At 43.5% G+C, this 12,459-nt stretch overlaps 1 protein-coding gene across 1 annotated transcript in view; it reads right to left on the reverse strand.

The window, feature by feature from the left end:
• Positions 1-2,198: 2,198 nt before the first annotated feature.
• Positions 2,199-12,459, reverse strand: part of FMOD (fibromodulin) — a 71,624-nt gene continuing 61,363 nt past the window's right edge. The window contains exon 3 of the mRNA XM_040421884.1: positions 2,199-2,859. Within this exon, the coding sequence (XP_040277818.1) occupies positions 2,708-2,859 (152 nt within the window). The 3' untranslated portion in view covers positions 2,199-2,707. The remainder of the gene's footprint in view (positions 2,860-12,459) is intronic.

Raw genomic sequence — 12,459 nt, forward strand, 5'->3', positions numbered from 1 at the left:
CAATAAAGATGAAATGGTTTTTCCTGTCTTAAAATGTATGGCTTATTGATAGGATATGCCACAAATGTGAGATAGACACAGGTCCCACTCCTATCCCCAGAACCAAACCTCCAAAGAAAAGGAGAGCACACCGCGCTTGTGTCGTGTCTTATGCATTTGCCGTTCTGGGACTGCTGGAATAGTCAAAACGGTGCTTAGCTATTTTTGGAGCTCCCATAGTGGTGAATGGAGTGTGGTCACATATGCACAGCTACTCTGCCTTTGCTTTAGGGGCCCTATTCTGGAGATAGGTACAAGTCCCACCTCACCTCTGGGACCCACTCCTATCTGACATTTGTGGCATATACTAACAATATGCCATAAATATTAAGATGGGACAACGCCTTTAAGTTTTAGAGGGCCTGTTATCAAAAGGCTCAATCTTTTATTTTATTTTTTATTTTTGGGGGGGTTAATGCCCTTATTGAGCTCTAATAGCTTTATGTAGTTCTGTTTTGTGTGAATACAGCCTAGAAAACACTGACTGACCATTATTTATACCTTTTATTGTATGCACCCCACCACTGGTTAAAGAACCTGTCATCGTCAAAAGCAGTGCAATGTGCAGGCAGCATGCTACAGACCAGATTGATATAGAGTTTTGTGGGAAAAGATTGTATAACATTTGTAATTGTATTTATTTAAATCTCTGCTCTATGAGCTTAAGACGGCCTAATTGGCTGTTACCAGTGACTTATAGTATTCTCTGTCTAAATGAGTATACAGAGATATCTGACAGGCACTAATAACACTTCTCCTATGTACAACTGAACTTACAAAAAGCAGAGACTTAAAGGGGTATTACAATTCTTTTTTATTTCATGTTCTCCCCTTGTTCACACTAACATCTTTTCTATTGATACTTATTAAAAGTGTTTCCTGGCTGTACATTGTGCATGTGATCCTTACCTGGTGACAACCCACAATGAACGTGTCAGTCATCAGTGATGACACATTCATGGCCTGCCCCCTGTTTCCTATAACCCCTGCGCACGTGTGAGAATGAATCTCTCGCCAGCGCTGTAGAGCATACAACAGAAAGCCTGGTTAGGGTGTGAGATAGTATTGTATCTACAGCGCTAGATTAATTCTCACACATGCACTGTGGTTATGGAGAGCAGGGCAGGCCATGAACGTCATCACTGATGACAGACACGTTCATTGTGGGTTGTAACTAGGCTAGGATCACGTGCACATGTATGGGATGTGGTCAAGGAAGCTCCATGAGCATATTATTTGACCAGAAGTACAGCTTTCTATAGGAATCAGTGCAAAATATGTTAATCTCAACAAGGATTGGAAAATGAAATAAAAAAGTCTCAGAATAACTTTTTACATGTATAAAAATTGAGTTTAACTGACTCTTTTCCAGCAAAACTATATCTCAATCCGTTCAGCTTCTCTATAACATGCTACACATTCACTGCATTTTGTGGTGACAGGTTCTAATTAAAGAAGTTTTCCCACCACAGTAAGTGATGGAATATCACTACAATGGGACATACAGATCTGAGGTGATCTGATTGCTAGGAGGCTCACTGATATGCAGCATTAGCATTAGGCAGGCCCTGAGGCTTCTTTCTAGTGTTACTCCACAGGAGATGTTCTTCACACCGCTTTATTCCCTTTAGTTGGACTATGTTGCATGTAACTTCACAGTGAATGAGCGAGAATGCTACTGTGGAGGAGAGAAGTCGACAGCTGGATCCTCTAGTTATATGAAATAACATTCTGTAATGGGAATAGCCTTTAAATGTTGGGTTATATTAAAAGGGTTGTCTCACTTTGAACATTGGTGGCATATCGCTACGACCGGCACCTATCTCTAAAACAAAGCTGCCAAAGAGAACAAGAGCGCACCGTGCATACGCGGCTGCCCTGCATTCATTTCTATGGGAGTGGCGAAAATAGTGGTGCACTGGCTCAGCTATTTCCAGCAGTTTCAAAGAATGCAAGGAGTAGAGTCCACACTTGCACGGTGCACTCCAATAATATTTATTCAACTTTTGAAAATAGCTGAGTACGGCTCTGGGTTATTTTGGGAGCTCTCATATAAATTAATGGAGTGCATTGGGGGTCATTTGTTAATAAAGCTCCTGCTCTGGCGGTGGATCACTAAAGTTTTGTAGAGGCGCCGACCTCTACCTCTACATAATTTCGGCACATCCCGTAATAGTTCTAAATGTAAGACAGCTTCTGAGCTGCTTTATATTTAGGCCATTTTCTAAGCCTAAACCATTTTCTAGACCTGGTGTAAGTGGGGAAAAGTCACAGATTGAGGCGCAACTAACCGTTGCATCCCAATCTGCACCTTAAAATTTGTCTAATATACGTGTATTTCAGGTTTATAAATTACCCCCATTGCCTAGCAATATGCCACCAATGTTCGAGGTGAGACAACTCCTTTAAGACATTGTAATTATTACATTATTACATCAGCTTGTTCTGTGCACAATGATATTACAATCGAGTTTAGAGTATCTTCAGAGTGGTGTAAGTAATCTAACAACGACTCTGTTAGCTTATTAGCGATGCATTATTAATCAGTCTGCAAACTATAAATTCTGCCTTTAATATAATATTCCATGCTTCACTTCCAGTAATGAGAGACTTGTGAGCAGATAGAAGAAATTAATAAAGCATATATGTCATATCTTCTCTTTGCTAACTACATATTGATAATATCAGCATTTCGCAGACATAAGGGGGTATCTGGTGGAATATTATTACTTTGGATCTCATTACCATCCAAACGTAAAATTTGCAGCTGGGAAAAGGAGGTGATGTCCACATGCGTGCAGAAACTTTTGATTGTAAATTCTGGAGACAAAAAAAAAAATCAAAATTATTATACAAGTCAAGGTATGGAGAGCATACAGATTTTGTTTCACAGCATTTATTGTAACAATTTGTTGCCGATAAAGACTCTTTAATCGTAATAACATGCATAGAAATGACAAATTTAGAAATATGGTAGATTGTACATTAAAGGGGTTTTCTGGTCCAGTCATAGTGATAGCCTTTCCTCAGTATCTGATTGGCAGGGATTCAACACCTTACAACCCCACCAATCAGATATTCTGAAGCAGCTCTGTCCATTGTGTGTTGTGAACAGAGCTGGTTACTACAGCTCTGCTCCCATTCACTTCAATGGGAGCAGCGCTGTAGTACCCAGCTCAGTGGACGAAGCTGTAGTTCTGGCGTTGACTTCTGCCGCTGGATATAACACAAAACAGCTGATCGGCAGGAGTGCAGGGTGATAGGCCATCAAATAAAAGGACCACAAAAGCCCTTTAAAGGAACCTGTCATCTCTACTATGCTACCCTCACTGAGCATTTCTAAATGTTCATTGTGTTACCCTAAACATAGAAATTACACTTTTAATTTCATTTGCAGACAAATTCAATAAGTATTATGCATTTTTGTACTCCTCGCCTTTTATGCAAATTAACATAAAAGAGTCATGTCTTACTTGTGTGACCAGAGAAGAGTCATATTTTCAAGCTCTGACTCATCTCAGGTTAATTTGCATATGTGTCAAATAGTTTTTTTTACACAATAAAAGCTCACAGAGCTATGGGGATTGGGTATTGCGGATGTGCTAGCAGCCATCTAGCAACCCATGTCCTCAGCTCTATACACAAAATCCAGGTGACAGGTTCCCTTTAAAGATTGGTTAGTATATACCAAGAAGACTTTTCCATAAAACACCATAAGACCTTATATTTTATTAGCCTACATACAGTATCTTGGAAATTGAAACTCTATACAGTCCCCAAAGTGAAAGGAGAAGAAAGTAACTGACTCAGCTCTCTCTGGCAGTCCCATAACAATGACTAGAGTGCAAGCCATGCATGCATGGTGTGCACTCCTTCACTTTAGGAGCCCTGTTCTGAAGATAGGAATGGGTTCTAGAGATCGGACCTGCCTCTTGTCTGACATTTATAGCATATCCTAGGGATGAGAATACCCCTTTGAGTTTCAACCTTTTTTTCTTGGTCTCATTGGTCAATATTCTAGTGAGTAAGGCTAGTTTCTTTCACAATAGAGGCAGGGGACTTCGGCAGGCTGTTCCAGCAGGTGAACAGCCTGTCGGATCCGTCCTGCCGCTAGTTCATGTGTGCCCCCGGACTGCCACTCCCTCCCCATTGACTATAATGGGGGTGGAGGCAGAGTTCCGGCGGCAGCACTGCAGCGCACGCCGAGAGGCAGCTGGACTAAAAATACTGCATGCAGTATTTTTAGTCTGGCTTCCTCTCGGCGTGCGCTACCGTGCTGCCACCGAAACTTCGACCCCATTATAGTCAATGGGGACGGAGCGGCAGTACGGGGGCACACATGAACTAGCGGCAGGACGGATCCGACAGGCTGTTCACCCGTCGGAACAGCCTGCCGGAGTCCCCTGCCTCTATTGTGAAAGTACCCTAATAATCATGTATTCAAAGTTAGGTTTGTGTCACTAAATAAATTGATAATGTAGGGCATACACACATGAGGAAAGCCCCTATGGCTTCTGTTGGGCCTTTCTAATCAGGTCGAGAAAGGGGGCACTTGATAAAACTGTGTTTTTATTCAACCTATGTACTTAACTATGTAAGACTGGCCATTGCCCCTCATCCCCCCTTCATGACCAGACACATTTTAATTTTTTCTGTTTAGATTTTTTTTGTACGCGTGGCTTTTAAAGCCATAACTTTTTTTTGGGCCGGTTATTTAAAGAAATCTGAAGTAACAAAATGAAGATATTTGGAAAGAATTCAATCAATGATGTATGCACTAATCTCGCTTGTTTGTATTTGGTCCTTGATTATGCTAGTATTATCTGTTCTGAGGTATAACATTATCAGTACTTTAGATCTGCATGATATTTTTAAACTCCAATAAAAAAATATTGTATTTGATCTTGTTTCAACTTAAAAATATCCCATAAAACCATACTTTTGATTTATTTATTATTTTTGCCTGTTCACCAAAATTTGAGTCCAAATGCCCTTGCCACAAGCCTGGAGGAGTGGGGGATGGAAGTGCTAGTGGCTTTGACTGTAATAATAGTTTACAATGGCAATAGACACACCGATGCTCCCTAGGGCTAGGGGAGTGATGGGAGGGCACACCCTAATGTTGGGGCTCCTGCCTGATGGTAGTTGGGATGCCTTTGGTGTTTTGGGTTTAGTGTGGGTGCAAGGCTGGAGATGTAGATACAATGGTCAGTGTATGATGCTGGAGTCAGTAACCGGGCTATTTGTAGAATATAAACTTTTCTCTTTACTAAAATGCAGAATGGGAGTTGTAGTTCATCCAATGGTATCAAAGCAAAGTTCCAAACAATTCTCAGAGCAAATCTTCCCAGATAGCAATATATGGATCTTGGCCGGGATAGAGATTGTAGTACTCCTTTACTCTATTTCTCTCTCTCTCTGCAGATTCAAGGCTGGCAATATTATTCTTGCAATGGTGTCTGTAAGGCCTCTTGCACACAAGCGTTTTTTGTTTTTCCATTTACGTTCTGTTTTTTGCATCCCGTATACGGTCCATATACGGAACCATTCATTTCAATGTATCTGCAAAAAAAAAAACGGATGGTACTTCGTATGCCTTCCGTTTCCATATTTCCATTGTTCCGTTGAAGGATAAAACATGTCCTATTATTGTCCGCATAACGGACAAGCATAGTACTGTTCTATCAGGGGCCAAAACAGAATGCACAAGGATGTCATCCATATTTTTTGCGGAATATTGAAAACTAGTCTGTAATTCCCAGCTGAGGGGTACAGGATTAAGATGCGGTGGAACAGACCGTGTCCAAGAGTGAAAGGTGTTAAAGGCCTTAAAGAGGCTCTGTCAGTATCCATCCATAACCTGTAAATCTGGTCCCACATAAACTTTGACCAGCCTGGAGAATACGTGGATATTTACAGTTCCTGAAAAATATAAGTGTCAGGAGTGTAGTGGAACCAGGGAAATCTGTGATGCCACACCAACATTTTTTGGCAGCCAAGAAGAGGGCAGCAGATGCCAAGAGGCTAGCAGTCGAACTAGCATTTCTACTTAAAAACTATTATGGAAATTGTACACTCCACTCCTGTATATAAAGTAAATGCTCTATGCAGCAGGCTATAGTCAACAGGATGCACATTGTTCTTCTGTAGGTGGTTTGACAGGGAGAAATAAGTCATCTTGTGATATTGAAATCATTTGAAATTATACCATTAAGGCCACAAGCTTTATTATATTTTATTTACTTAAAGTAGCACTCACACAAAAATGTTCTATTCTCTGACCTGTTAGAAAGGTGCACGATGTAATCTGTAGTGAATGTAATCTTCTCATCAGCGGCTGTATTTGTGAGCTATCCCCTCTCTTCTAATTTTTAGCTGTGTCATGTGACCAGCACTTCTATCTCCAAGTGACAGGACAGGAAGTCAGTTACTTCTCTATTCATTCCTATGAGACTGAGATTGAGGCTTCCATAGGAATACACAGAGAAACTGACTTCCTGTCCACACATAAGATGCTGTGTTATTTGGAAAGTCTGATTGGTGGTCACACACAGCCGAGAAGCAGAAGGGAGGGGATAGCTCACAAATACAGCCTCTGGTAAGAAGATTACATTCACTACAGATGACATCAGAGAATAAAATTTTTTGCAGGAGTTCTTTAACTTGTAGGATACCAGCGCTGTAGCTGTATGGCGCTGGGAACTGTGCCTTAAATTCCAGCGGTGTACAGCTACAGCACGCTGATTGGGAGGGCGCAGGAGCTGCATGTGCCTAATCATTGGCAGGGGTCCAGCAGTCGCGGATAGCCGGGCCCCTACTGTATGCGCTGGCATCAATGAAGACACTGATGCTGGTGCATTTAACCTAGCTGTGCTGTGATTAGCGCTGACTGTTGCACCTGCGGTATCACTTTTGGGTCCCCGTTAGAGATGTCCTGAATAGTTCGCCGGCGAATAGTTCCCGGCGAACATAGCTTGTTCGTGTTTGCCGCATTGCAGCCAATCAGCATCATACTCTCCCTCCCAGACCCTCCCACCTCCTGGACAGCATCCATTTTAGATTCATTCGGAAGCTGCATTCTTAGTGAGAGGAGGGACAGTGTAGCTGCTGATTTAATAGGGAAATCGATAGCTAGGCAAGTGTATTCAGTGTCCACTGCAGTCCTGAAAGACTCATCTGATCTGTGCTGTAAGGACAGCACCCCAAAAAGCCCTTTTTAGGGCTAGAACATCAGTCTGCTTTTTATTTTTTATTTTCCTGTGTAATCTAATTGCAGTTGCCTGCCAGCGTGTGTCTCAGGCTCACAGCGTATACTGTGCCCACTTGCCCAGTGCCACCACTCATATCTGGTGTCACAATAGCTTATATTTAAAAAAAACTAAAACTTTTTTGACTGTAATAATCAGTCAGCTTTTTTTTTCCCTGTGTAATCTAATTGCAGTTGCCTGCCTGCCAGCGTGTGTGTCAGGCTCACAGCATATACTGTGCCCACTTGCCCAGTGCCACCACTCATATCTGGTGTCACAATAGCTTGCATTTAAAAAAAACAAAAAACCTTTTTGACTATAATTATCAGTCTGCTTTTTTTCCCCCTGTGTAATCTAATTGCAGTTGTCTGCCTGCCAGCATGTGTGTCAGGCTCACAGCGTATACTGTGCCCACTGGCCTAGTGCCACCACTTATATCTGGTGTCACAATAGCTTGCATTTAACCACCTCAGCCCCCTTAGCTTAAACACCCTTAATGACCAGGCCACTTTTTACACTTCTGCACTACACTACTTTCACAGTTTATTGCTCGGTCATGCAACTTACCACCCAAATGAATTTTACCTCCTTTTCTTCTCACTAATAGAGCTTTCATTTGGTGGTATTTCATTGCTGCTGACATTTTTACTTTTTTTGTTATTAATCGAAATTTAACGATTTTTTTGCAAAAAAAAGACATTTTTCACTTTCAGTTGTAAAATTTAGCAAAAAAAACGACATCCATATATAAATTTTTCTCTAAATTTATTGTTCTACATGTCTTTGATAAAAATAAATGTTTGGGTAAAAAAAACATGGCAGATTTTGATTTCAAACCACTTCTCACGCATTCGGCCCTTAAAATGCCAGGGCAGTATAACTACCCCACAAGTGACCCCATTTTGGAAAGAAGACATCCAAAGGTATTTAGTGATGGGCATAGTGAGTTCATGGAAGTTTTTATTTTTTGTCACAAGTTAGTGGAATATGAGACTTTGTAAGAAAAAAAAAAATCATCATTTTCCGCTAACTTGTGACAAAAAATTAAAAATTCGAGGAACTCGCCATGCCCCTCACGGAATACCTTGGGGTGTCTTCTTTCCAAAATGGGGTCACTTGTGGGGTAGTTATACTGCCCTGGCATTCTAGGGCCCCTAATGTGTGGTAAGTAGTTTGAAATCAAAATCTGTAAAAAATGGCCAGTGAAATCCTAACGGTGCTCTTTGGGATGTGGGCCCCTTTGCCCACCTAGGCTGCAAAAAAGTGTCACACATGTGGTATTGCCGTACTCAGGAGAAGTTGGGCAATGTGTTTTGGGGTGTCATTTTACATATACCCATGCTGGGTGAGAGAAATATCTTGGCAAAAGACAACTTTTCCCATTTTTTATACAAAGTTGGCATTTAACCAAGGTATTTCTCTCACCCAGCATGGGTATATGTAAAATGACACCCCAAAACACATTGCCCAACTTCTCCTGAGTACGGCGATACCACATGTGTGACACTTTTTTGCAGCCTAGATGCACAAAGGTGCACAAATTCCTTTTAGGAGGGCATTTTTAGACATTTGGATCCCAGACTTCTTCTCACGCTTTAGGGCCCCTAAAAAGCCAGGGTAGTATAAATACCCCACATGTGACCCCATTTTGGAAAGAAGACACCCCAAGGTATTCAATGAGGGGCATGGCGAGTTCATAGAAAAAAAAATTTTTTGGCACAAGTTAGCGGAAATTGATTATTATTTTTTTTTTCTCACAAAGTCTCCCTTTCCGCTAACTTGGGACAAAAATTTCAATCTTTCATGGACTCAATATGCCCCTCATGGAATACCTTGGGGTGTCTTCTTTCTGAAATGGGGTCACATGTGGGGTATTTATACTGCCCTGGCATTCTAGGGGCCCTAAAGCGTGAGAAGAAGTCTGGAATATAAATGTCTAAAAATTTTTACGCATTTGGATTCCGTGAGGGGTATGGTGAGTTCATGTGAGATTTTATTTTTTTACACAAGTTAGTGGAATATGAGACTTTGTAAGAAAAAAAAATAATAATTTCCGCTAACAAAAAAATGTCTGAATGGAGCCTTACAGGGGGGTGATCAATGACAGGGAGTCTATATGGGGTGATCACCCCCCTGTCATTGATCACCCCCCTATAAGGCTCCATTCAGATGTCCGTATGTGTTTTGCGGATCCGATCCATGTATCCGTGGATCCGTAAAAAACATACGGACATCTGAATGGAGCCTTACAGGGGGTGATCAATGACAGGGGGGTGATCAGGGAGTCTATATGGGGTGATCACCCCCTGTCATTGATCACCCCCTATAAGGCTCCATTCAGATGTCCGTATATGTTTTGCGGATCCGATCCATGTATCCGTGGATCCGTAAAAAACATACGGACATCTGAATGGAGCCTTACAGGGGGGTGATCAATGACAGGGGGGTGATCAATGACAGGGGGGTGATCAGGGAGTCTATATGGGGTGATCACCACCCTGTCATTGATCACCGCCCTATAAGGCTCCATTCAGATGTCCGTATGTGTTTTGCGGATCCGATCCATGTATCCGTGGATCCGTAAAAAACATACGGACGTCTGAATGGAGCCTTACAGGGGGGTGATCAATGACAGGGGGGTGATCAGGGAGTCTATATGGGGTGATCACCTCCCTGTAAGGCTCCATTCAGACGTCTGTATGTGTTTTGCGGATCCGATCCATGTATCCGTGGATCCATAAAAAAACATACGGACGTCTGAATGGAGCCTTACAGGGGGGTGATCAATGACAGGGGGGTGATCAATGACAGGGGGAGTCAGGGGGGTGATACGGACAGGGGGGTGGTCAGGGGGGTGATCAATGACAGGGGGGTGATCAATGACAGGGGTGATCAGGGAGTCTATATGGGGTGATCACCCCCTGTCATTGATCACCCCCCTGTAAGGCTCCATTCAGACGTCCATATGTGTTTTGCGGATCCGATCCATGTATCCGTGGATCCGTAAAAATCATACGGACGTCTGAATGGAGCCTTACAAGGGGGTGATCAATGACAGGGGGGTGATCAGGGAGTCTATATGGGGTGATCAGGGGTGATCAGGGGTTAATAAGGGGTTAATAAGTGACAGGGGGGTGTAGTGGTGTTTGGTGCTACATATTACTGAGCTGCCTATGTCCTCTGGTGGTCGATCCAAACAAAAGGGACCACCAGAGGACCAGGTAGCAAGTATATTAGACGCTGTTATCAAAACAGCATCTAATATACCTGTTAGGGGTTAAAAAAATCGCATCTCCAGCCTGCCAGCGAACGATCGCAGCTGGCAGGCTGGAGATCCACTCGCTTACCTTCCGATCCGGTCGTCTCGCGAGATGACGCATATATGCGTGACTGTGCGCAGGGCTGCCGCCTCCGGAACGCGATCCTGCGTTTGGCGGTCCGGAGGCGGTTAAAAAAATATATATATATTTTTTTTACTGTAATATAATAGCAGTAATTTTCCTTCACATGTGTGCGTTTCAGGGCCTGCCAGGGCATAGTGTCACACCAGTGCAACTCATATCTGGTGTAACAGTAGTGCACAATAAAAAATATAAATATTTTGACTGTAATAGATTGAATAGCAGTTAGTTGTCTGCAAGCGTGTGTGTCAGGCCTACAGCGTCTTCTCTGCCAACTTCTGCCAGTGCACAGTGCCACTCATATCTGGTGTCACAGTAGCTTGCACGCATAGTACAACTTAACTTATCTAAAAAAAAATGACAGGCAGAGGCAGACCACCCTGCAGGGGCCGTCGTGGTCGTGGTGCTGTGATTCCCTTTGGCCCTAGAATAATGCCCAGTGTTCAGAGGCCACGTACCCTGAACTCGAAAAGTTCTGAGGAAATAGTTGACTGGCTAAAACAGGACACCCAATCTTCTACAGCTTCCGCTCGGAACCTTGACGCACCATCCTCCTCCAGCTTAGCTTCGGGCACCTCTCAAGTTACCACTCGCCCGCCTTCCGCCACCACCAACACTAGCACCACAGCCGCTTCACTTGATCTGTCAGAGGAGTTATTTAAACATCAGTTGGAAGAAATGAGTGATGCGCAACCATTATTGCCAGAGGATGTAGATAACAGGGATATGTCTCAGTCAGGCAGCATTACACACATGGACGTACGGTGTGATGATGATGATGTTGTACCCGCTGCTGATTCCTTTGCTGAGTTGTCAGATACAAGTGAAGCGGTTGATGATGACGATGTGTCCGTGGATGTCACATAGGTGCCCTCTCAAAGAGAAGAAGAACAGGGGGAAAGTTCAAATGGGGAAACAGAGAGGAGGAGGATACGAGTTGGAAGCAGGGGGAGGTCGTCGCAAGGAGCTAGTGTCACAGTCAGACAGCATGCATCGGCACCTGGGGTCAGCCAGACAGCACGCCAATCAACGCATGCTGTTGCCACCACCAGAATGCCATCATTGCAGAGCTCAGCAGTGTGGCATTTTTTTTGTGTGTCTGCCTCTGACAACAGCGATGCCATTTGCAAACTGTGCCAAAAGAAACTGAGTCGTGGGAAGTCCAACACCCACCTAGGTACAACTGCTTTACGAAGGCACATGATCGCACATCACAAACGCCTATGGGATCAACACATGAGTACAAGCAGCACACAAACTCAAAGCCGCCATCCTCCTCCTGGTCCAGCATCTTCAGCCACGTCAACCACTGCTGTCCTCATTGCCCCCTCTCAACCATCCACCACTTCGTCTCTTGCCTTGAGCAGTTCCTGCTCATCTGCCCACAGTCAGGTGTCTGTCAAGGACATGTTTGAGCGTAAGAAGCCAATGTCACAAAGTCACCCCCTTGCCCGGCGTCTGACAGCTGGCTTGTCTGAACTCTTAGCTCACCAGCTTTTACCATACAAGCTGGTGGAGTCTGAGGTGTTCCAAAAATTTGTAGCTATTGGGACACCGCAGTGGAAGGTAGCCGGCCGAAATTTCTTTGCACAAAAGGCAATCCCCAACCTGTACTCGATTGTGCCAAAGCAAGTAATGGCATGTCAGGCACAAAGTGTTCGGGCAAGGGTCCATCTGACCACTGATACCTGGTCTGCAAAGCACGGTCAGGGCAGGTATATCACCTACACTGTGCATTGGGTAAACCTGATGACGGCTGCCAAGCATGGAAT

The sequence above is a fragment of the Bufo bufo genome, chromosome 3 (genome assembly GCF_905171765.1).
Source record: "Bufo bufo chromosome 3, aBufBuf1.1, whole genome shotgun sequence".
NCBI classification, from domain to species: Eukaryota; Metazoa; Chordata; class Amphibia; order Anura; family Bufonidae; genus Bufo; species Bufo bufo.